Source organism: Protomyctophum parallelum, assembly GCF_964188405.1.
Source record: "Protomyctophum parallelum genome assembly, chromosome: 1".
Taxonomy (NCBI): Eukaryota; Metazoa; Chordata; class Actinopteri; order Myctophiformes; family Myctophidae; genus Protomyctophum; species Protomyctophum parallelum.
The window spans coordinates 15,072,090-15,098,218 of record NC_139697.1 but is presented as its reverse complement, the minus strand read 5'-3'; the positions used below and the strand labels follow the sequence as shown (position 1 = coordinate 15,098,218).

General features: G+C 44.8%; 1 protein-coding gene across 1 annotated transcript in view; it reads left to right on the top strand.

The window, feature by feature from the left end:
* Nucleotides 1-20,122, top strand: part of poc1bl (POC1 centriolar protein homolog B (Chlamydomonas), like) — a 39,599-nt gene extending 19,477 nt beyond the window's left edge. The window contains exons 6-13 of the mRNA XM_083766006.1: nucleotides 3,251-3,440; nucleotides 4,030-4,215; nucleotides 4,764-4,881; nucleotides 4,974-5,150; nucleotides 11,142-11,273; nucleotides 11,728-11,838; nucleotides 14,399-14,551; nucleotides 19,660-20,122. Of these exons, the coding sequence (XP_083622132.1) occupies nucleotides 3,251-3,440; nucleotides 4,030-4,215; nucleotides 4,764-4,881; nucleotides 4,974-5,150; nucleotides 11,142-11,273; nucleotides 11,728-11,838; nucleotides 14,399-14,551; nucleotides 19,660-19,791 (1,199 nt within the window). The 3' untranslated portion in view covers nucleotides 19,792-20,122. The remainder of the gene's footprint in view (nucleotides 1-3,250; nucleotides 3,441-4,029; nucleotides 4,216-4,763; nucleotides 4,882-4,973; nucleotides 5,151-11,141; nucleotides 11,274-11,727; nucleotides 11,839-14,398; nucleotides 14,552-19,659) is intronic.
* The last annotated feature ends 6,007 nt before the right edge of the window (nucleotides 20,123-26,129 follow it).

Genomic DNA, 26,129 nt, shown 5'->3' with positions numbered 1-26,129 from the left:
TCTAAAGGTGATGCAATGAATGAATGGATGAACGAAAGGCCCCCCGGGGCCCTCGTTCCACCAACAGGCAGGTTGCTTTGTTTCCGTGCCATCATCACTGCCCTGACGAGAAGCAAACAATGGCGTGCATTCCTGTAACTACTGATATCTTACGGGTATCCACCTGTCTTGCTTGCTCTCGGCTCGTCTTGTTTCGGTGTGTGTGTGTGTGTGTGTGTGTGTGTGTGTGTGTGTGTGTGTGTGTGTGTGTGTGTGTGTGTGTGTGTGTGTGTGTGTGTGTGTGTGTGTGTGTGTCTGTGTCTGTGTCTGTGTCTGTGTCTGTGTCTGTGTCTGCCTGCCTAACATTCCACCCAACATAAATATGGATGCCTGGGGTGCAAATGGTTCATTGTTAACCAATTGAACTCCATGAACTAGGGAAACCAGTAATAGTCCCCCTGGCCCCGGTCAGTGAGGGGTTAAGTGGGTTTAAGCCCTATATGCTTAGAATGTATAATTTAGGCATCTGGCAGACGCTCTTAATCCTTAGTGACTTAGAGTAAGCAAGGACAACACGAGGTAATGCATCAGATGCATAGATATAGTCATCTAGGACAGTCATTTTTTTCATATCAAGGCCTAGAGCTTCACTTCTAGATTTTTACTAGTTGTTTAACTAGGCCTACCTATTATGTAAAAAAAAAAATATATATATATATATATTTTTTTTTAATAATAGTTGTACATTTAAAAACTGTGTACTTTGGTGACTAACTATAATCTATCTGATCGTGAGGCCTACAAAAACGAGGGAAAAAACATTCTCATCAACTAGTCAACTAGTACCAACAAGGTCGACTAGTTGAATACTGGACTAGTTGAATAGTCGACTAGTTGCTTAAAGCCCTATGACAAGGCCCACTATTCATTTGGCATTTGAACCACGGGCCACCATTCAATGAGATTTAGCTTCCCTCACAGACCCCAAAACCAAAGAATATTCTGTCGTTGGATAATACTTTGTCCACAAAATACAAAATATTTTACACTCTCAATTGTGTAGACTTCTTGTAAATTAAGCAATGCAGATGTTTTAACAATAAGTGAACTCTTGAAAGTGTTAATGATCTGGCATCTGTCTACATACAGTGACATCCTATCTAAATTAAATGTTTATTAATGATCTGGCATCTGTCTACATACAGTGACATCCTATCTAAATTAAATGCTTATTAATGATCTGGCATCTGTCTACATACAGTGACATCCTATCTAAATTAAATGTTTATTAATGATCTGGCATCTGTCTACATACAGTGACATCCTATCTAAATTAAATGTTTATTAATGATCTGGCATCTGTCTACATACAGTGACATCCTATCTAAATTAAATGCTTATTAATGATCTGGCATCTGTCTACATACAGTGACATCCTATCTAAATTAAATGTTTATTAATGATCTGGCATCTGTCTACATACAGTGACATCCTATCTAAATTAAATGCTTAGCCTTTGCATAAGCCTGTAAGGTCGTCGAGGCTACTTCGTCGTATGACAGTGAAAATAGCTGATCTACAAGCTCACAACATGGTTTTAGATTGCAAATTGTAAGCGTAATGATCAGCTGTAAAAAAAAGTCCAGAATTAAAAATGCACTTGAGTAAACTTACCAAAGTATTGGCAATAAAAGTAGTCAATAAGGCCCAGGCCGTAGCGTAACGGTCTGGGCACCGGACTGGTGATCCAGTCGCGGTGTGCCGCGGGTTCGATTCCCGGACCCGACACGGCCTTTACCGCATGTCATCCCCCCATCTCTCTCCCGTTTCCTGTCAGCCTACTTTCTATCCCTTAAAAAAATCAATAAAAGGCGTAAGCCGCAAAAAAATATCTTAAAAAAAAAAAAAAAAAAGTAGTCAATACAGTATAAAAAGAAAAAAACGTATCTCTCCCTAATTTTCTATATTATTATTGGGCTGCCAACATAAAGGTGATGTTGTGTTGGAGGGAGCTGCCGTCCCAAGACCCTGTCCCCAAATGGCTGCAATTGGAAAACCTGTCATGTGGCCCCATGACCTGGAACCACTTACCTCATTAAAGAATAAATGGGAGGGAGACCTGGGGACACAAATTTCGGATGATGTTTGGAAGGAAGCGCTGGATAGGATACACTCCTCTTCAATCTGTCTAAGGCATACTATTATTCAGTTTAAGGTTACACATCGCCTCCACTGGTCCAAAGAAGTGCCCATAGAACCCTCTGCCACTATTGCAGTGTTTGGAGTTATTTCCCAAGATCTACATCTTAGCCGGCAAAACAAGATATGTATATTTGTATGTGCCTTTTATTTCATATGGTGCAAGATACCGGGGTTGTGGCTCTTTCAGAGCGGGAACTCTGGGGGGAGGGGAGGGGGAAAAAAAGAAATGTTCGAAAAAAGTTGTATAATATTTTCATGTGTGAAAATTAATAAAAAAACTTTGATAAAAAAAAACTAAACAAATAGCAGATCTACAAGCTCACAGTGTGTCGCATTGCGACGCATTGTGAGCTTGTAGATCGCCTATGTTCAATGTGTGCTTTGTAATAATCAAAATCTACAAAGTAACTAGTAACTAAAGTTTTCAAATAAATGTAGTGGAGTAAAAGTACAATATTTGGATCCGAGATGTAGTGGAGGAGGAGTAAAAGTATTGGAAATTGGAAGTACTCAAAATTGTACAGTACCTTGTTACTTTCCACCACTGTGTGTGTGTGTGTGTGTGTGTGTGTGTGTGTGTGTGTGTGTGTGTGTGTGTGTGCGTGTACGTGTGCGTGTACGTGTGCGTCTGTCCGTGCGTGGGTGCGATGACCCTCGAGACGTTACACCATAATGGTGACTTCATCGGGCGCTGACCTCCCAGTGACATCATTTCCTGGCCTTTAACGGCCATGGTCAGATGGAATCTTGGACAGGTCACTTGCCAGGCAGTGACTGTGTGTGTGTGTGTGGATGAGATGAGATGAGATGAGATGAGATGAGATGAGTTGAGTGCGCGTGCGTGCATGTGTGTTAAAAGTGATCAAAAACGGCCGATGAAACAAATAAAACAAAAGTCAGCAATGTTGTATTCAGCAGGGAATGTGGACCTGGAATGCATCTGTGTCACCTTAGCTTATTTTAAACTTTAGCTCTTGACAGGAAATATTGAGTTGATACTGATACACATTTAGAAGACATTTTTTTAATTTCAACGTCGGGCCTAAATGTTTAATTCTTCACATTTAAGGCTACCTAAAGTCCCAGCTGGAGGAGTACATCAGCCGGCTGGAGCGCGTGCGACTCATACGCACAAACAAGAGGGAGGGCCTGGTGCGGGCGCGCCTCATCGGCGCCACCTACGCCACGGGGGACGTACTGACGTTCCTAGACTGCCACTGCGAGTGTGTCCCCGGCTGGATGGAGCCCCTCCTGGAGAGGTGGGTTAAGGCCTATTCATAGTCTCACCGCTCCGGTGGTGAGGTGAGCACCGCTCCGGTGGTGAGGTGACCACCGCTCCGGTGGTGAGGTGACCACCGCTTTGGTGGTGAGGTGACCATCGCTCCGGTGGTGAGGCGACCACCGCTCCGGTGGTGAGGTGACCACCGCTCCGGTGGTGAGGTGACCACCGCTCCGGTGGTGAGGTGACCACCGCTTTGGTGGTGAGGTGACCATCGCTCCGGTGGTGAGGCGACCACCGCTCCGGTGGTGAGGCGACCACCGCTCGCTATACTAATATAAAAATACTAACTTTTTTTAGGGGGTTTGGGGGATTTTGTTTTAATAATAATAAAAAAAGGGGAAAAAAAGAAAAACGAACCACTGTTTGGAAAACAGTAATCTCTCAAGAACAGATTCTGTGCATGCGCTACCTATTCAAAGGAAACAAACAGCAGAGGGTGCTGTTTTTCCTTTCTTTGCCGATGGGTTCCCAGATTGGGAAAACGGTGACCTCTGTACAGTATGCACAATGGAAAAGCAATAACAATAACCAGCGCTTGGTATCCCCCCTCTCTCCCCGGTGAGCAGGATCGGTGAGAACGAGAGCACCATCGTGTGTCCGGTCATCGACACCATCGACTGGAACACCTTCGAGTTCTACATGCAGACCGACGAGCCCATGATCGGAGGCTTCGACTGGCGCCTCACCTTCCAGTGGCACGCCGTGCCCGAGGTGGAGCGCAGGAGACGCACGGCCCGCATCCAACCAATCAGGTGAGATGGAGACACCAGTATAGTCAAATTTAAAAACGTATTTATTTAACATTGCATATCCCAATTAACTGTGTTTCTATTAAAGGTGGAAGTATCTGTTGTAATGTAATGTAATTGTATCTATTATAATCTGTATTCATTTTAAAGTGCACTGTTGCACTCTGTATTTGTTTTTATTCTGTAAAGCACTTTGAATAGTATGAAAATTGCCTTGCCTTGCCTACAAGGACACAGTACACAGTAAAGGTGACAGTACACAGTACCAATACACAGTACACATGACAGTACACAGTACAAGTCCCGCATCCAGCCAGAGACACCACTTTTTAATTAGAACATTAGAATTACACAAAACAAAAGTGACCGCAGAGTCATTGACGGTCACATTATTATTGCGTCATCAATATCCGTGAAAATAATCTGCATTCTTTTGAGACCGATCCGATGCCGATATATGGCATTTTTATGTTATATGCTACCGATGACATTGTGCACCACTATTCTTTTTTAATTTATATTAACCCACACGTCCTGTCTATTCCTCCCAGATCTCCCACCATGGCGGGCGGCCTGTTTGCTGTGAGCAAGGCCTACTTTGAGTACCTGGGCACATACGACATGGGCATGGAGGTGTGGGGAGGGGAGAACCTGGAGCTCTCCTTCAGGGTGAGTATGACATGGTCATGTCGCCCAGAATGGGTTGGTCAAGAGTGGTTGAAAAGCTAAGGTGACACAGATGCGTTCCCCCTCCCCCCCAGGTGTGGCAGTGCGGCGGCAGCCTGGAGATCCACCCCTGCTCCCACGTGGGTCACGTGTTCCCCAAGAAGGCTCCGTACGCGCGGCCCAACTTCCTGCAGAACACGGTCCGCGCCGCAGAGGTCTGGATGGACGGATACAAGCAGCACTTCTACAACAGGAACCCCCCGGCCAAGAAGGTAAGAACTACAACAGGAACCCCCCGGCCAAGAAGGTAAGAACTACAACAGGAACCCCCCGGCCAAGAAGGTAAGAACTACAACAGGAACCCCCCGGCCAAGAAGGTAAGAACTACAACAGGAACCCCCCGGCCAAGAAGGTAAGAACTACAACAGGAACCCCCCGGCCAAGAAGGTAAGAACTACAACAGGAACCCCCCGGCCAAGAAGGTAAGAACACTGAAGGAAGAGAACTACAGAGAAAGAGAACTACAACAGGAACCCCCCGGCCAAGAAGGTAAGAACTACAACAGGAACCCCCTGGCCAAGAAGGTAAGAACACTGAAGGAAGAGAACTACAGAGAAAGAGAACTACAACAGGAACCCCCCGGCCAAGAAGGTAAGAACTACAACAGGAACCCCCCAGGCCAAGAAGGTACGAACACAGAACACTTCTACAACCGGAACCCCCCGGCCAAGAAGGTAAGAACACTGCAGGAAGAGAACTACAGAGAAAGAGAACTACAACAGGAACCCCCCGGCCAAGAAGGTACGAACACTGAACACTTCTACAACCGGAACCCCCCGGCCAAGAAGGTAAGAACACTGCAGGAAGAGAACTACAGAGAAAGAGAACTACAACAGGAACCCCCCGGCCAAGAAGGTACGAACACTGAAGGAGGACACTGATGGAGGACCCTCCAGTGTGTTTCAGTGTGTAACAAACAACTGTAGATTTAGTCGACTAAAATCTTATGATATTTAGTTGACTAAAACTGGACTAACACTAAAACATTTCAGATGACTAACATATGACTAAAACTAAATTTAAAAGACTATGGCTAAAACGAATCAATCAAAATCTGTTGTCAAAATCAACATAGGGGTATAATGGGGAATCATCACAACATAGGGGCATTCATTTATGGGGAGAAAATAAAAACTTAGTCTTATGCTTGAGTAAACAAAATCCCAATTAACAAAAGGCAAACCGAGGCAAAATAACAAGTCGTTGTGCGTTGAGCACAAATGATTAAATTCCGTCAAAACTGTAATTATACATGCAGAACTATGGCATTACATGTAATTTGTAGACAAACAGGAGAAGGGTGCACACCAGTATTGGTGAGGTGCTAAAGGCCTAAGGCGGTGAACATAGAAAAGGAAGAAAAAGGCCGCACACTCATAGCTACGATGCTGGAAACGATTTTTGAAACTGGTTCTTCTTCAGGGAATGATTACACGTATACTTTGTAAACGCAGCCATCCGTGGCTGTGAGCTCTCTGTGCTCCAGGTGTGTGAACCTGAACCTATACCAGTTCTCCTTGAGGTCTCATCCATGCAGTGGACCTGATCCTCCGTCGAGCTGAATCACTGCCAAAGCTGCCATGTAACACCGAGCACAGCCCTGTCCATGTCACAGTGACAGGTTACCTCTGGGGAACCTGGAAACCAGAGATGGCATATGATTCCCTCCTCCCATCCAGGTGTCTGCGCTAGATTGACGTCCCATCAGTCAGTCTAAGATCAGGTGGAGTGAGAACGCGCCATGATAGAGTTCGTTTTTACAGGTCCTTTTTTCTTGTCCTCCCTACCAGGCGACGCAAAGCCAGCCTAGCCTCTCTTCCCACCATCAAACTTTTATGGTATCTCAGTTTCACCTGCATGAGAGTCAGAGAGAGAGAGAGAGACAGAGAGAGAAAGATAGTGCATTATTAATGTGGAGGAACTTTGATCAAACCATAAATTAGCCACCCACGGTCGGACATATTGAACACAGGCCAGCAAATCACCCGTACTGGCATCTCAACAATGCAATGTCTGGGTGTCTGTCATCCCTACTACTGGCCTGCCAACACGCTGCACTGCAGAAAGACAACGGTCAGTGTCTAGACGACTGAGCTATAAACAATGGTATAGCGGCTTGGGAGAGTCGGGAGATGTTTTTCCACCAGCTGCTTTGAGATGCAGGACACAAAGACACAGGCGATAATTACAAACGTATATACACCCTATAAGGGGCGGCTTTGGCTCAGGAGGTAGAGCAGCTCGTCCAATGATCCCTGGGGTCGGTGGGTCGAATCCCGGCTCCTCCTGTCCGCATGTCGAAGTGTCCTTGGGCAAGACACTGAACCCTACATTGCCTCCAATGAGTTGGTCGGTGTGAGCTCGCCACCATTGGTGTGTGAATGTGGGAAGTGAGGATGCTGGCGTCGACTGTTCGCCGCTTCACCTCCCAATGTATGAATGAATGAACCATTGTAAAGCACCTTAGAAAAGCACTATAAAAATGCAATTCATTATACAATCTGCACAGGTCTCCACCACGGCAGATAGCTTATTGTGGGCCAGCAACGTTTCATGGCAATTGGACTGCGTTCATGATTTGAGGCATGTTGTTCAAAACGGGCCACAGCCACTCCTGCAAATAGTAATATCCAAAAATGTGTTTTGCCTAAATTGTTTGTTCACAACGGGCCACTCCTGCAAACTTTATATGGTAATCTTGGCCAATTAGTATGGAATGTGCAATGATTGGACAGATCCGTCTTGATCACATGACTATAGAGATGATGTGTACCGATTTGCGTGATGTTTGGACAAAATCTGTAGGATTACTACAAATAGTGTGCATGTGTGTGTGGTGTGCGTGCCTCACGTAGACACAGGCGAGGGGCCGGAAACATCGTTTTGGCCTCGCCTTCGGCCTGGCGGAGACCCCCCAAAAAAGTATTCAAATTTTTAATATCCATGCAATGCTGTGTTCAAAATGTCCAAGATATACCAGAATGTACATAAGCCCCCATTTCTGAAATGGGGGCCTGTACGTAGTGGGAGTCAAAAGTACAATATTTGTCTTTCAAATGTTGCATGTCTCTGCCCGTATATCCTCTTATCATATCGCTGTTCAGCGGGGCTTGATTTGCAGGATTACGAAGTGATTTGTTTTGCGGATGTGACACCCGCGATTTGATGTTTGCACGTTAACCAAAAGCCTAGATGCTTGGGCATTCCAGCGGCAGCCCTCATGGGCAGAAGAAAATGGGCAGAGTTTTGTTTAATACGTTCATGTCTTGAAAATGTTGTTTGCCGAACGGCCAGCATTGTTGAGCACCACTTTGAGACTAAACAGGAACTGGTCTTTTCAACGTGTTGTGTCCAGGAGGTATGCAAACTCTGAACTGTGAGTGAATTAGACGGGGCGGGAGTCTGGAAGATCGATGAAGTCATTGCTCCGAGTGGAATGATCAATACTCAGTTGAGACGAAGAACCATCTATGTCCATAAATTATTCTGACCCCTCCCCGAAAAGGCCTTCATCTCAACTGCTCTGTGAAAGATAATGTTTCTTAAAAATGCTGTTATGGCATATTGTACAGTAGGAAAATATCTAAATCAGTTGGGAAAATATTTTTTTGATATGATGTTAGTGTCATGATTATATTACTACATGTTGACAGGATTATCAAGAAAATACAAACGTGCCACTAAATGTCAAAAAGGTATAGGAAGATGGCTCTCTGCCATTTTAGTCCTCGATAAACTTGTAAGCCTGGAGTCTTCTTCAACCAATCACCTGTTCCAGCCTTCAGAGCTGTGCAGTGCATATATTTCAGGGTCTGTCAAAGTGGGTGCCGTGACACAAGTCCAGGGGGTTTCGCAGAATACTTTGATCATATTTGTAATTTATGTCTCTTCAGTTTAACCACTAACAACTTGTCACTCGTCGCGAGTGACAATTACAAGTCCACGCAACGCAGCGAATCAGGCTGGAACCCAGGCTAACTTAAACCCTCTATACTTTATTACTTGGTAAGACAGACCACCAAACCCCGTGGAAAAAAATCAAGATCACAACGTGTAGCGTTGTGACGTGTTGTGAGCTTGTAGATCGGCTATTTTTGGTGAATGTTCCAACCGGGAATAGGGCCAACATCCCTTCAAGTGGTTAAATGGTTTCAAAGTTATTTGAAGTCATAATAACTGATATAGTCTCAAGTTTGCCAGTGACATCTTAGGGGTAAAGATTTACATATTTATGTACCGTACTATGACATAAATGCAGTGGTGGAAAAAGTACTCAATTGTTTTACTTAAGTAAAAGTATCAATACTGCAATATAGAAATACGTAGTACTCCATTACAAGTACAAGTCCGGAATTCAAAATGTAGTTGCGTAAATGTACAAAGGTATTGGCATCAAAATGCACTTAACTTTTTCTCTGCATTATGCGATTATAATCGTACCCCCTAGGCTAGGGTACTAAAGGTGCCACCTACGTACATGTTCGTACCCCCCCGTATAATCCATATATGAAAGCGGCGACCGTCAATTTACCTGTTAGTATTGCTCCGGTTGCATAGCTGGTGTCCTCACCAGCTATGGGATTTTTAAATCGCTACCACCTAGCGAGCAACAATGGAGTTCAAGTACCAAAAGTACTCGTATGCAGAATGTTTCAATTCAAGTTTTCAAATGTATTAAAAAAAGTAAAAAACCTTTTGAAAATTACGATCTACAAGCTCACAATGCGTCACTCGTTCAATGTTTATAAAAACCCACAGACAACCCTTTTCATTTCAAAGTCCATTATTTATTCTGCATTTGAGCCACATGGACCACCATTTGATGAACCTATGTTTTTATACGGGGACAGTACTTAGTTTAGACTAGTCATTGGTTAGACCAGTCATTAGTCCTACAACTACAACCTATCTCAAACCCTCACCCTAAACCTAACCTCCCACGGGGAAGCACACCTAAACCTAACCTTAACCCATGTCTAACCAATGACTAGTCTAAACTAAGTATGCACCCCTTTTATATCGGTGGTTCTCAAACAATTTCATGTCAAGGACAATTATGTAATTGGCCGTGGACCCCCATCTCAAAATATGTTGTTCCAGGGACCCCCCAGAAGTAAAGATTTGAGTTGTAAATGTTCGCTGTGAAATAATATATATTCAAAGATTTGCACACGTTTTCAAAAATAGCTAAAGTTTAAAATAATGGTCAAAAGTGGTTAAAAGCTAAAGCGACAAAAAAAACGTTAAAAGTTGAAATATGGAGATACAATGTTTCTGCCCCGACAATATTGTGCAAGCATTTTGTTAATATTTCCCAATCGCAGCAGGAAACACTGTGAGCTCAATAAAAGCCAACGGCGTGTCCGAGTGTTGTGGGGAACAAAGAAAGAGCCGTGCCGGTGAACGAGACCTTTTAATCTCATTCACGCCAATGGAAGAAAACACAACCAAACCAATTCTTGTGTGACGTGCCCTTGTTGAATAGTGTAGCAATAGTGTATTTATTCACGGCAGTGGAACACAAACGACAACAAAAACAGGTTTTCCGCGTTTGATTGTGCTGTAGCGCATTGTGAGCTTGTAGATTGTCTATTTTCAGCATGCAGTCAAGTGTAAAATTTACGGCATTACGGTGCCATCAAGGCCCGCCAACATTTCTTTATTTTTTTTGTGTGTGGACAAAATCAACTGTAGAATTAGTGGACTCAAATCTTATCATATTTAGTCAGCTAAAACTAGATTAAACATTTCAGGATCCAGTTGCACCACCTCACACTAAGTTCAAACTTAGTCTAGTTATAGCTTAAATGGCTTTTAGTAATGGATAAGTCTTGACTTGAAAGCCATTTAAGCTATAACTAGGCTAAGTCTGAACTTAGTGTGAGGTGGTGCAAGTGCAACCCCCTACTGATAACTAAAATATGACTAAAACCAAATGGAATTTTATTCAAAAGACTATGACGAAAACTAAATCAAACTTAGCAACACTAAAGGCCTTTTACTGACATGCCTAGTAATGAGAGGCGTGCGTTTATTTGCATAGCGCATGAGCTTGCAGATCTGCTATTTTTCAATAGCTGAAGTATACCATATATTGCTTAAAACACCAAAAGGGGTTCCTGTCCTGAATGGGTTTTAATTGGACGAGTATACTCGATTACAGCATCAAATGTGTTAATGCGCGTGCTTGTTTTGCTTCCCAGGAGAAGTATGGGGACATCTCGCACCGCGTGCTGCTGAGGGACAGGCTGAAGTGTAACAGCTTTGACTGGTACCTGAAGAACATCTACCCCGACCTGCACGTCCCCGAGGACCGCCAGGGCTGGCACGGAGCGGTGAGTCTTCCGGGGTTTCCGGTCAAATCAACGCTTAATTCACGGAGCATAGCGGTCCCTGTAATTGCACCGGCCTGTACTCATCAGCTATAGTGAGAGATCAACACCTAATCCGACAACAAACACACACACACCATTCAGTCAACATCTGGTTCAGGTCACGGTGTTTTGGATCTTCAAAATAAGGGTTGAACGGGGGGATATCCTGGCATATAGTAATCATTATTTAATTCATCCTGGCGGCCAAACGGTTAAAACTCATTGGCTGCCAATTCTTTCAGTGGTTTCGAATTGGTCTCGGGTTAATGTGGTTATAAGCAGTGCTGGACCTTTCCCCCTCTCCAGTCATCACACACACACCCCTGCAGAAGTTTATAGGTAGATGTATCTTCAGAAGGATTCATCCCTGGTATGGTGGAGTGGAGTGGTGTGTTTATATCTCCTCTCCCAACAGGTGCGTAGCTCTGGGATCCATTCAGAGTGTCTGGACTACAACGCTCCGGAGCACAGCCCCACAGGCGCCCACATCTCTCTGTTCGGCTGCCACGGGCAGGGAGGCAACCAGGTCTGTGTGGGGGAAAATAAAAAAAAACCTTTTACGCTGTCCATCTCTCTCTCTCTCCAACCCTTGCTAGCTGTTTTTTAAATGTATTTATTGTTTTGAGTGGTGCAACCACTCCAAGGAACAGCAATGTCCGTGTTCACCTATGTGTTCATGTGTCTATGTGTTCACCTATGTGCCTATGTGTCTATGTGTTGGTTAATGAGCACCAGTATATGACTATGACTACCAGTAGGGGTGCTGTTGTGTGGGGGGGGGTTGCACCACTCAGTTCACACGGGTGTGATTTTTATATAACGTCTCTTGTCGGGTGAAAACAGGGGTCATCGCCATGTTTGCTTGTGGTGGACATTCTGATAGAGGGTACAGCTGGGTTATCTGACAATGTATTTTTAATGCCTGGACAGTAGCCCAGAAGCAGGGCTCTTCTCTCTCTGTGTGTGTGAATCTTCTCCCTGCCCTGTATATCTTATTACCCGTCTGATGCAGCGCATCAGGTGTCCCGCCGGGGCCACAAAAAGCAGCATGTGTGATCGAAAATCAATGTTTCCATGGCCGGTCGTTTCGAACGGGAACCTGAGGCGCCCCCTCCTCCCCCCCAGCCCCCTCCTCCCCCCCCCTCAAGAACCCAGGTTCCATTTAAAAGATACATGAGCCTTCATAGGCAGACTGAATGGCACTGCTGGGTAAATACGTTTGAAAGCACCACAGACAGACACACGGGGGCCCCGGAGCGGGTTAGATGTGAAGAGAAAGGGACGGTTGAATTGAAAGTATGAAGATTGATTACCTGGCCCTTTTTTTTAAAGGGCAACATGCCCCAGCGAGCCAGGCTGCCTTTTGTCCCCGACGGCGGCCTGCGATGTTGAAACCACAGCAGACAGGAGGGGAGTGGAGTTTAATGCGTTTGTGTGATTGAGAGGAGGGCAAAGCCCCGTAGCTCCAGTGCTGTCTGTGTGGTTGAGAGGAGGGCAAAGCCCCATAGCCCCAGTGAGAGGAGGGCAAAGCCCCATAGCCCCAGTGAGATGAGGGCAAAGCCCCATAGCCCCAGTGAGAGAAGGGCAAAGCCCAGTATAGCCCCAGTGAGAGGAGGGCAAAGCCCCATAGCCCCAGTGAGAGGAGGGCAAAGCCCAGTATAGCCCCAGTGAGAGGAGGGCAAAGCCCAGTATAGCCCCAGTGAGAGGAGGGCAAAGCCCAGTATAGCCCCAGTGAGAGGAGGGCAAAGCCCCATAGCCCCAGTGAGAGGAGGGCAAAGCCCAGTATAGCCCCAGTGAGAGGAGGGTAAAGCCCCATAGCCCCAGTGAGAGGAGGGTAAAGCCCAGTATAGCCCCAGTGAGAGGAGGGTAAAGCCCCATAGCCCCAGTGAGAGGAGGGTAAAGCCCAGTATAGCCCCAGTGAGAGGAGGGCAAAGCCCAGTATAGCCCCAGTGAGAGGAGGGCAAAGCCCAGTATAGCCCCAGTGAGAGGAGGGCAAAGCCCAGTATAGCCCCAGTGAGAGGAGGGCAAAGCCCAGTATAGCCCCAGTGAGAGGAGGGCAAAGCCCCATAGCCCCAGTGAGATGAGGGCAAAGCCCAGTAGCCCCAGTGAGAGGAGGGCAAAGCCCAGTATAGCCCCAGTGAGAGGAGGGCAAAGCCCCGTAGCCCCAGTGAGAGGAGGGCAAAGCCCAGTAGCCCCAGTGAGAGGAGGGCAAAGCCCAGTAGCCCCAGTGAGAGGAGGGCAAAGCCCAGTATAGCCCCAGTGAGAGGAGGGCAAAGCCCAGTAGCCCCAGTGAGAGGAGGGCAAAGCCCCGTAGCCCCAGTGAGAGGAGGGCAAAGCCCCATAGCCCCAGTGAGAGGAGGGCAAAGCCCAGTATAGCCCCAGTGAGAGGAGGGCAAAGCCCCGTAGCCCCAGTGAGAGGAGGGCAAAGCCCCGTAGCCCCAGTGAGAGGAGGGCAAAGCCCAGTAGCCCCAGTGAGAGGAGGGCAAAGCCCAGTATAGCCCCAGTGAGAGGAGGGTAAAGCCCCATAGCCCCAGTGAGAGGAGGGTAAAGCCCAGTAGCCCCAGTGAGAGGAGGGCAAAGCCCAGTAGCCCCAGTGAGAGGAGGGCAAAGCCCAGTATAGCCCCAGTGAGAGGAGGGTAAAGCCCCGTAGCCCCAGTGAGAGGAGGGCAAAGCCCAGTATAGCCCCAGTGAGAGGAGGGCAAAGCCCAGTAGCCCCAGTGAGAGGAGGGCAAAGCCCTGTAGCCCCAGTGAGAGGAGGGCAAAGCCCAGTATAGCCCTAGTGAGAGGAGGGTAAAGCCCAGTATAGCCCCTGAGCCACTGAGAGGTGGCTCAGGGGTAGAGGCTGGATGGCAACCGCAAGGTTGCCAGTTCAAACCCGGGCTCCCCCAGAGTTACTGTCGAAGTGTCCTTGAGCAAGACACTGAACCCCTAATTGCTCCCGATGTGCTGGTTGGTGGCTTGCATGGTTTCCTCTGCCATCGGTGTATGAATGTGTGTGTGAATGTAATGCATGATCTCTGTAAAGCGCCTTGGATAAAGGCGCTATATAAATGCAGTAATGCACCATTTACTCCCTCCCTCCGCAGTACTTTGAATACACGTCCCAGAAGGAGATCCGCTTCAACTCTGTGACGGAGCTGTGTGCCACGGTGTCAGAGGGACAGGCGGGCATCGGGATGAGCCACTGTCCCCACGACAAGGACCCCACGCCACCACACGTCACATGGCACTTCAAAGAGGTACACGCACGCACGCACACACACACACACACACACACACACACACACACACACACACACACGCACACGACAAGACCCCACGCCACCACACGTCACATGGCACTTCAAAGAGGTACACGCACGCACGCATGCACGCACACACACACACACACACACACACACACGCACACGACAAGACCCCACGCCACCACAGATCACATGGCACTTCAAAGAGGTACACACACGCACGCACACACACACACACGCACGCACACACTAAGGCTGTCCCCAAACATTCAAGGTTCGAATGTTCGCTCGTTAGGGTTGGCACTCGAATCTTAATTAATGGGCTTGAAGCATTCGTTTTTTTTAATATAATTTTTATTTAAAAAAGATATAATAATTTTCTTTTTTTTTTTTTTTTTATTAACTTGAAAATATATCTCGGCGAGAATGCGATATGAACATGTAAAAAAAAAAGTAAGTTTCTAGTGCATTCCTGTCAGAAGTTATGATTTTTTAAAGAAATCTCCCCTTATTGTTCTGCTGTGCACGTTCATTTGGTGATTGGAGACTGACGCGTCTCTCTCTCTCTCTCTCTCTCTCTCTCTCTGTCTCTGTCTCTGTCTCTCTCTCTCTCTCTCTCTCTCTCTCACACACACACACAAACACACACGCCAGCATGATCGCTTTTCTTACTAGCAGCCATAATATATTAGCATTATGCTCTCTAGCATGATAGCAAAAAGGAGTGAACTCTGATCATTATTAAGCAAAACGGTCACGGAAGATCTGCTTTTTCCCTGTGCCCACTTCTTGTGAGTGTGGAAGAACACACTTTTGTAAGTTTTGTTGCATTAGAGCAGGGTAAATATGAAGTTTTGCGCCACGGTCTTGTGTTTATATTCCTCTTACATACCGGTAGGCTGTATGTTATTGTCGCAATTAACAACACACGTTGTGTGTCTGAGAGTGAGGGGGCCTTCCTGAGCGAGGGGGCTTCTGACGGCGTCGCTTACTCGCTTCCCCTCTGTCAGAGGAGGAAGCGACGCGCAGCCTTCGGGAACCCCCCCAAACCGACTGCTCCCCCGCCCTTCCGAAAACTGCTACAGAAACTCAGACGCTCTGATCGAGACGTTTATTTTTTTAATTAATTAGAAACAAATGGTCCGCCCAGGCCGTAGCGTAACGGTCTGGGCACCGGACTGGTAATCCAGTCGCAGTGTGCCGCGGGTTCGACTCCCGGACCCGACACGGCCTTTACTGCATGTCATCCCCCCATCTCTCTCCCGTTTCCTGTCAGCCTACTGTCTGTCCCTTCAAAAATCAATAAAAGGCGTAAGCCGCAAAAAAAAAAATTAAAAAGAAAAAAAAGAAACAAATGGTCCGAATGTTCACTCGAAAATTTCTGCCGAAGTTCGAGTCCTAAAATAAGGTCTAGGGTACAGCCTTAGCACACACACACACACACGAACGATACCGCACACCACCAGAAATCACATGGCTCTTCACACTGTATAGTGTGTACAGTGATTCTGGCATCTGTCTACATAACCTTTGCATAAGACTGCAAGCACACAGGAGGATTGTGTTGACATTTTGATATTAAGAATGACTTGGATTTGATGACTGAACTTTGTCTAGCAAACACACTCTCACTTAGACTCACACTATCACACACACACACACACACACACACAGGCACACGCGCGCGCCTGTTAGACGTGCTGGGCAGGTTGTGTGGTCGCTCTGTAATCGAAACCACAGTTCTGGGAAAGTGTATGACTTGACCACCTGAACCTGCGTGCACTAATCTGTGCGCTCCATGGGCACAAATGCCTTTGCATTGTGGGTGTGGAATTCTCTCAAATGTAATAATAGATACTTGTGAGGACATCAATATCTTTTCATAAACACTATTTTCACACCTTTTCCCCTCTTGCCGTTTTTAACCCAGTCTATGCGGAAAATTGGGAAAACACTCTTTTGACAAAACGAGAAATCTCGTGTTTGGCTAATGTAATTTAATCCAGAATTAATAGTATTTTATTTGCCGTTTATTTTACCATGTATGTTGTGACGTCATAGAATATCCAAAATCGTCCTCGCACACACACGCAATCCAAAGCATTTTTAGGGCTCAGATTGAGATAATGGACTATGTTTACAGCTCAAAACAACTCTAATCCGACCTTGCGAGTGGGAAACCTGACATTGTTGAGATGACACTCTGAACTGAAGCCTGGTGCATCACACAATTATTTAACCCCTCAACTCGGCTCAGAGAGCATACGCTAAAGCCTGCCTGTCTGCCTATCTACTCTGGCACCAGTACCGAGTCTAACCACCAGTACCGAGTCTAACCACCAGTACCGAGTCTAACCACCAGTACCGAGTCTAACCACCAGTACCGAGTCTAACCACCAGTACCGAGTCTAACCACCAGTACCGAGTCTAACCACCAGTACCGAGTCTAACCACCAGTACCGAGTCTAACCACCAGTGCCGAGGCATGTAAATGGGTTAACCGTAACTCTAACTCCAGAGTTATTGCATGCCCGCGGTGTCTCGCACTGAAAATCGCTGTTGTTCAACAAGCGGAGCTTGTCGATTGGTTATTTTCAGGCATAGCTCCAACCCCTAAACCCAGTGTTGGAAAAAAGTACTCAATTGTTGTACTTATAACTAAAAGTATCAATACTGCAATGTATACTCCGTAACAAGTAAAAATCTGGTATTCAATATTTACCTGAGTAAAAAGTACAAAAGTATACTGTAGGCATCAATGCCATAAAAATATACTTAAAGGGGAATACCACTCATTTTCAACATTTTACTATGTCATTAATATATACCTTTGTGTGTGGAATTCTGTGTTTCCTACAACTGGAGGTCTGAAAAAAATAATTAACATGGTGAATCACATCTTGATGATGTCATGAAACACAGAATGGGGGGACTTTTTTATTTATTTCTTATTTTATTTCTTAATTTATTATTTTATTACACCTCTAAGGTATATTAATAATGAAAAAATGTAAAATGTTGAAAATGAGTGGAATGCCCCTTTAACAGTTTGACTGTTTTTTACGATTAACCCGCATTTTAATCAACCCCCCTTCACTGCCGAGATTGTTGTATTACCTTTAGAGCATACGCTGAATTATTTGGGCTTTTAATCCGCGAAAATCCATCAAAAAAAGCTCCCGTGGTTTGTTATGATCTGTGTGTAGCATCCACCATCTTGGTGCACGCGGAAGACGCACACAAGATTGGTTTCAATGAGGCGTTGCACCCAATGCATTTCCATTGGCCTCAATTTCCCAGAAGCCCTAGCAGCCCACAGCATGTGACGATTTCCGGTTTCGTCATCACAGCGAAGGCATCCGGTCTCATACTCCGCGACGAAGACGGATTTTCTTTTGATTCATTACATTACGGCGGATTAAACACATAAAACAAAAGGCGGGTATGTCCGATCCGGCAGCGACATTAACCTGGAGTAATCCATTCAAGGCACGGAAACTGTTAAAGTACCACAAGGTTTCAAGTGTATAAACATTTATACAAGTCTTTTTAAAATAGCCGATATACAAGCTAGATCGGCTATTTTCAATTGTGGGTTATGTATGCTTTGTAGGTTAATAATACTCAAAATCTACAAAGTAACTAGTAACTAAAGTTTTCAAATAAATGTAGTGGAGTTAAAGTACAATATTTAGATCCGAGATGTACAGTAGTGGAGCAGAAGTAAAAGTATTAGAAATTGGAAATACTTAATACTTAATAACTCAACATTGTACTTAAACCATTTTGGGCGTTTAACCCTTTTGGTGTTAGCATTATGTTATGCTTTAGCTATTGAAAAATAGCAGAAAATAGCAAAATCGAAGAACGACTGACATAGAAACATAGCTTTTTCAGAAAACTGTCAGGATGTAGAAGACATTTTTAGATCTGATCTCAGGTCAGAATGGGTTAAGTACAGTAGTTAGTTACTACTTCCCACCAGCGCCTAAAGCTAGCCTCTAAATGCCTCTGAAGACCAACCTGAATGTTTCCCCATAATTGGAAGACTACAGTTACAGTAACTCTGAAACTCTTTTAACCGTAAAACTGGCCATTTATCTTGTGAGGAGGACAAGGATAATTGTCCCCACAAGGACTATTTCTCACATTTCCAGGACTTGTGGCTGGCTGGGGGGGCCCCACACACGCTCTCACACGCACGCACACGCGCACACACACACACACACACACACACACTGCACTGCACTCCCTGTGGGGGTGTGGAACGCTTTTGTTGAATTTGAAGTTGTGGGGCGAACGGTTCTCGAGTTACGTGGATTACAGATGTACACACATAACGTACAGAGACTTGGTGCATTTATAGATAAAGGTCTGGTGACATAACTTTTTTTTTTAGGTTTTCTGACCTCAACTGCACCCAAAAAACCTGAAGTTTGATCATTCAGTAGATTTTCTGTGGTCTTGAGGTTTTCTGAATAATTAGCCTCAAAAAGTGGTCTACAGGCAAACTGATTTGCCTGTGGACGGTGATGTCATCAGAATCCAGATGGGGATCTCTCCATTTAATTTAACACTAGAACACTTAGTTCCAGTACATAGTCCAGTTTTCGGTGAAGAGGTTGACCACCGAAAGCTACAAGGTGACGTCACGCCGCGGTGGTCAACACTCAACACAACACATCTCTCTGTTTTGGACTGATCACCGTTTTCGGCGGTCACCTCTTCACCGAAAACTGGACTATGAAATAGGCACTTAAGGGGAAAGGAACTGGTTGGAATAACGTGTTCCTTCCACGTGCTACGTCCAACCAGGGAAACTCCCCCCTGTCAGGTGTAAAGGAGCAACTTGGACACTCCGGCATGAAGGAAGCATGAGTTCAAGTCCGTTGCTCTCCCCTTGTCCCCCATATATGGGGACTAGGTTGGTGGAGGGTGTGTAGAGCCCAGGATCACATTAGATGATTGACACAGGGGTGAAAAATGGGTTACAAAATCGTGGGATAAAATATATATATATAAAATAAAATAAAATAGGCACTTAATCCTCCTCTCTCTCTCTCTCTCTCTCTCTCTCTCTCCTCACTCGACCCTCCCTCCAGGACGGCAGCATCTATCACCCCCACTCGGACATGTGCGTCACGGCCTTCCGTACGGCGGAGGGACGCGCCGATGTCCAGATGAGACGCTGCACGCCGGGAGACAAACACCAGCAGTGGACGTTCGAATGGTAGAGAGACAAACACCAGCAGTGGACGTTCGAATGGTAGAGAGACAGACACCAGCGGTGGACATTTGAATGGTAGAGAGACAAACACCAGCAGTGGACGTTCGAATGGTAGAGAGACAGACACCAGCGGTGGACATTTGAATGGTAGAGACACAGACACCAGCAGTGGACGTTCGAATGGTAGAGACACAGACACCAGCGGTGGACATTCGAATGGTAGACGAATGACAATGGAGACAGACAGACACCAAGCAGTGGACGTTCGATGGCTTAGAGACGACGAAGCGTACGAAGGAGGAGGGAAACTCTTTTAACCCAAAGTGCAATTAATCTTCCACGGTCGGCGGCGGCTGCTGTCACGCCCCCTCCCCCCCCCCCCCCCCCCCAGAACCTCTGAACCGGCACTCCATTTTAAATGGGAATTGACAGTGGACAGGCGGGTGGTCGGACGGATGATAATTGTGCTGGAAATGTCATTTTGGTGGCCAGCGCTTTTGGCCTATAGTTTTCCCCCAAAGCCTTATTTTTTTTTCATACCAATTGGGGGATGGAATGAATTGTGTTAGGGCGGTGAGGCTCAAAGTAGAGAGACCTGAAATGGGACCAAAAGGGAACCAAATGGACCCCTAAACAGTTCTTCAAATGGAACCATAATGGTTCATTTGCTCCTATTTGATTCCTGAATTTAAGTGCCTGTGCAAAGCAGTCCAGCCCATGTTTTCTGTATCATTCCACAATTCAATGTCGTTGTTGTTTTAATTTTAGTTTTTAAATAGTTTTTCTCTCACTGACAGGACTTGAATGCGGGATGCGAGGGATGATTTAAACAGTCCAGCACATACAAGGAAGACAAGAAAAAGAAAAGTGCCTTCCCTCAAAGAGTGTCTTTGAAAAACATTTGGGTTTTATTTTTCTAAGATGTTAAATTCAATTGTCATGTTGCACTGCATCAAGTGCAAAATATGTTTTATAACTTTGGGTGATTGCGAATTAGATGAACAGTCCTAATGTTTACTCAATTTGATCAAGGGGGAGTCTTAAGGTTTACCGATTGTTTTAATATGAATACATGTGGGGGGTGAGTGGCTCAAAGATGACGCAACCTGTGCCAGCGATGTAAGCAGTTGACTTTTTTCTTGTCCTGGATGGCTTGATTCTAGTCTTAAGATAATTGATATAAATATTTTTGTAAATCTCTGGGAAAGATGAATGGGTTTTGGAACGATGGCACCAGAAAATGGCTGCCAGTTCTATGCCCTATACTAGCAGTGATTCTCAACCAGTGGTCTGTGGACCACCAGTGGTCCTTGAGGGAGTTCCAGGTGGTCCTCAGATAATTAATGGAAAGTTGGTAACCAAATGGACCATTTTATAGATCTTTAACCCTTACGGGTCCATTTGGTTTCATTTTTCGCTCTCAAGACAAGAGTTACAATTTTGTTACACACCTGCATTACTTAATTTACAAGAAGTCTATACAATTAGAGCATGTAGTGAATAATTGTTATTTTGATCAACCAAATATTAGTTATTTTTGCTGGAGAGACGGGGAGGACACGCATGTTACCGTACAAACCACTCTATACAGTATATTAACGGGGTTCCTACGCAAGTATGGAACAGTATGGAATTTCATTTCATACTTTTCCAGGTCTGGAAAAGAATGCAAAATGTCAAAATAATGTATGGAAAGATATTTATGTTTCCAGACTATTACTGCTGTTCTGTTTTTCCCCGGACAGGAGGGGACTCTCTGTGGGGAGGCAATGTATGGGGAGCACCATACATTCTGACACTGAACCGTCCAGTTTCTTTTCTCTCCGACACCTCGGTTTTCCGGCCGCAGCTTGCCCGGGGAGCGAGCGTCTGGGGAAAAGTATGGATTTTTTTTTAATTCCAAATGTGTATAGGAACCCCGCCTATAGTGCCGATTTACTTATAGGAATATAGAGCTATAGTTTAACACTTACTTTAACGAAAGAAAATAACGTACTGCACCTTGAAGATTCCAAATCCATCGCTGTGCCTTCTGCTTTTTTATTTGTTTTAGTCGGGTAGTCTTACAGCTTAGCTGTGCCTCTCGAGGTTCACGTTTTGTACCTGTATTAGCCTGTCCTATTCACATCCCTTCACAGGTCCACAGGCTTCACTTACACTTGGCAAATATCCGATCTTCAAGCTCACAACGTGTGTCATTGTGAGCTTGTTGATCGGCTATTTTCGGGTCATTCCGGCGGTGTGCACCTTTTCTCTAAGAAGCACCTGTCTCAGTACTTGAAACAATAGAGCTACAGAAGTCCTGACGTCACTCGTTCATCCTCTGGTTCGCAGACGTTTTTCTCTATGGAGAATTATATATGTTTATTTTTTTCTGTTTTTTTAATCGTCTCAAGGATTGTGGTCCACAAATAAACATGGGATTTGAAGACCGATGGAACTGTAGCCTATAGGAACTAGAGCGGCTTTTAGAAGACCAGGATTTCTCGCTGTATCGCTGAATAGCTGCTGCATCGTTGTTGAAGACCGCTGCTCGGTGTCCTTGCGGTCCTTTTGCACCTTATGAATATCAAATATTCATACTAGTCAGTGTGTGTGTTGGGGGGGGGGGGTTGGGTGGGGTGACTGATCATTCAAAATGACTCCAGGCATCGTGAAGGGTTGCTCAATTTAGTTTGTGCTGTTTTTTTATCGACTTTCTTTTAACTATTGCTGTTTTTATGGTTTAAAAGGGACCTGAGTGGGACAGTGCATCTCTGGAACTACTGAGCTAAGAACAAGGGATGTTTGGTTGTGTGTGGGTAACCAGAACGCTCCCCCCCCAAAAAAAAAAAAAATAACGCCCCCATTTTGTTAATTTTGTCATTTTAGATTTGTAACCATTATTTCATACTTTTGCTGATCAAACAATGGCAGAAATACAAGCTCACAAAGTGGTGCACCATGAGCCTGCCATCTTTGAAGAATCGTGAACATTTTGCAAATCTTTGAATATATATTTTTAAATGGCTTCCAACACAAAAACTAAAGATTGTATCAACTCAGTTCATTTTTTTCCTGGAAGCAGATACATGTAAGTCAAGCATTCTCTGAAGGTCTTTCGTTGTCGCACATTCACAGCAGAGAATTTTCAATAAATCATCCACAAACGCCATTCTGCCATAGAGAATCCTATCAACTACGTTGAAATGCCTTGGATCTGGAAAAGAGTTAAAGCGAACATTTTTATTTCAAATCTTTGCTCCTGGTGGTCCCTAAACAAACAAAATATTTTGAGATGGGGCCAAAATACATTACAGTTACAACAGTTTTTAGAAAGATTATTTTAAAAGTTTGCTAATAAGGTTATGTTTAGGCATAGTTTTACTTAGGTTAATACGTTTAGGAATAAGGTTAGGTTTAGGTATAGTTTAGTGAGGTTAATGTATAGCAATGCCTGGATTTGACCCGGGGCGAGCGTGTTTTGGGGGTGAGCGTTCTTGTATTCATTGTATGGTATGATTGGATAATTGGGATGGGGGTATTGTGTGTGATTTGTTTCAGGTGGGGATCAAAATGATGGGAAGGATTAAAAAAAACTTTATTTGTGAAACTCACTTGTGCTGTATATTTGTCCTTTGCTCCATATATTCAAACTATAGGCTACTTGTTCTACAATTATAACAACATACATAATTGGCTAGCTCGTTTATCTGGCCAATGGGAACGGGAATCCAATCTGTGAACGTGAGTTAACTTTATTTTTGCCATGCACTGAAACTGAATACTGCGTATCATTCCATCTCCATTCTGAAGCACTAACCACTGTTGGTCTGTAGGCCTCTGCTCGGTCCTTTAGCACCACCTACTGACAGGAAAGCAAAACTACACCTCTGTCCAAGTAGTTGGACTATAGGATCATCGTTCAAAGTTCAGATCATCTTTTATAGTAGATTGAAATAGATATGGCATGAACCATAAAGATATGACATTGACCTGAAAGTATTATTCTCCGGGGTCATCAACATGTCCGTCGTACACAGACAAATGTGTCAAAGACTTGTCCTTGTCTGTGGCAACTTTTAGATTTTCCTTTTTACATAATGTTCTTATTTTGCCCAATTACTGAATGTCAGTGTCCAGGTTTTCATATTTCATGACAATATTTAGGACACTTATTTACTTAGACACATTAGGAGTGCACTAGTAGGCTACTATAGGTGCTCAAATGTTTTATTTGCAAGGACCCCCTTGAGAGTGTACGGATATTAATTTACCCAATTCTCTGCACTCCATCACAATGGGCCTATTAATAAATTTTTCTGGCGGCTTTCACCTTTATTTTATACAGTAGGCTGACAGGAAATGGGGGTGGGGGGGGGGGGGGTGACATGCAGTGAAGGCCGTCGGGATCGGGAGTCGAACCCGTGGCACACTGCCAGACTCGATTGCCAGCCAAACAAAAAAACAAAGCAATACTACCTCATCAAAGTTGGTGTTGTGACTTTATATATTGCCAATGACTTCCATGAGAGGGGGAGAGCTGGAATTAGTTACTTTAGCAGACATTCTGAGGGTCCAATATAGTTAAGTGGTTTTGTCCAAAGCACTTTTTACTACTTTCCATCGGTTCAATATTTTCGAAACGACACACAGACATGAAGGGTGTTCAATAGCACTGATGTATGAAAACAAAAAATAAAAAATGGAGTTTGATGTTTCCTCCCGACAGCAATAAGTTAATATATAAATGCACCATTTACTGGTAACAACCCCCAGTTTGCCAACCACTGTATTAATAATTATATTTACCATCTGCTAAATGGCTAATTAACACAATATTATTACATGGTCAGGCCACATATCAGCCTTCATATCAACACAGTAGGCCTGGTACTGTCGTGTGTGGTTCGTTGGCGGTACAATAAAGCCAGTGTAGCATTGGCACATTACAACACTGGCTTTTGTGCTTCAAACACAATATAACATGTCATCAATCAAACTCAAACCTACTATAATGCCACTCAAATTACCTCTTGGCCCCTGAATGGAGAGGGCATTGCATTATTCATCATTTTAATTTAATCCTCAAACATACACACTTTGTGTCAGATGGATTTCAACATGGATAATTAAACTTTTTTTTTATTTTTTATTATCGGCCTCATTTGGATGAGGCTCATTTGGAAGAGGCTTGTAGCCGATCTGCAAGCTCACAACGCGTTGCGTTGGGACGTGTTGTGAGCTTGTAGATCTGTTATTTTCAGCATGCAGCCAAGCACAAAATGACTTGTCTTTTAGTTCTACTGCATCTCCTCTCCACTATAGTACCTCCATAACATTTTAGTCTAGTTTTTTATTTTGTTGACAGAATCGTCAAATTAGTCTTAGTTTTAGTCATCATAGAATAGCTTTTAATTGTTTTTTTGTAAGTGAAAAAAGGTAGTCGACAAACATCTTTTGTCATAGTTTTAGTAGCTAAAATAGCCTGCTTTTTCGCATGGCTGCCAGTTCCCACCTGATTGTGTGGGAGTCCTGACTGCTTCAAACCATATTTTTTAACTGCTAGCTTGCATACTGTCTTGAGACTAGGACTTAAGTCTAAGACGTACTGGCCATCAAAGGGTAGGTACGATGATGTATTGTATCCACCGAAGAGAAAGATGAGATCTCCCACCCTGCAACAGCTCAAGTGGGTTTCTGAACGTGGAACATTGCCCTTAGCCTCAACCTTCTTCCAGGAGAGGGTCTCTGGGTTGAATTTCCACAGGTCACTGAAGTTCTGGCTCCAGTCCTGACCACCAAATATGTACAGCTCTCCATTGTAGGTAAAGGATGAATGATCTGAACGGCCTTTTGGAAGAAGCTGTGCCGTGCTCAGCCAGCAGTCTGTCTCTGTGTCAAACACTCTGAGAGTATCGGCGTAGATAGTGTCCATCATACCCCCAAATACAAACATCTTTGTCCCGATGATGGTGGCACTGTGAAGTATCGAAACAGGCGGTGGAGTGCCCCTGTTGTTAATTATACACCAGACCATCGTGGTGGTGTACATGTCATGATAAGTGTAATCTGTGAAGTGTAATAGCTCCACATTAGTGTATCCTCCATAGATATACATGCTCTTCCCCAAGACACAGGCTGAGTGGCCCGTCCTCTCCTCTGGAACTCTCCCAGATGTTTGGGGCTCGGACCATCTGTGGGTGTCGACGTCGAATGCGTAAGTGGGCAGTGGGCCATGGTGGAGTCCTCCACCCCAGATGTAGACGACGTTATCTCCTATCAGCACAGCTGTGTGGCCGAAGCGCATGGAGGGAAACTTGTGGGGACAGTGTCCGCTGCCGGTTGTCTCTGCAGGGGACAACT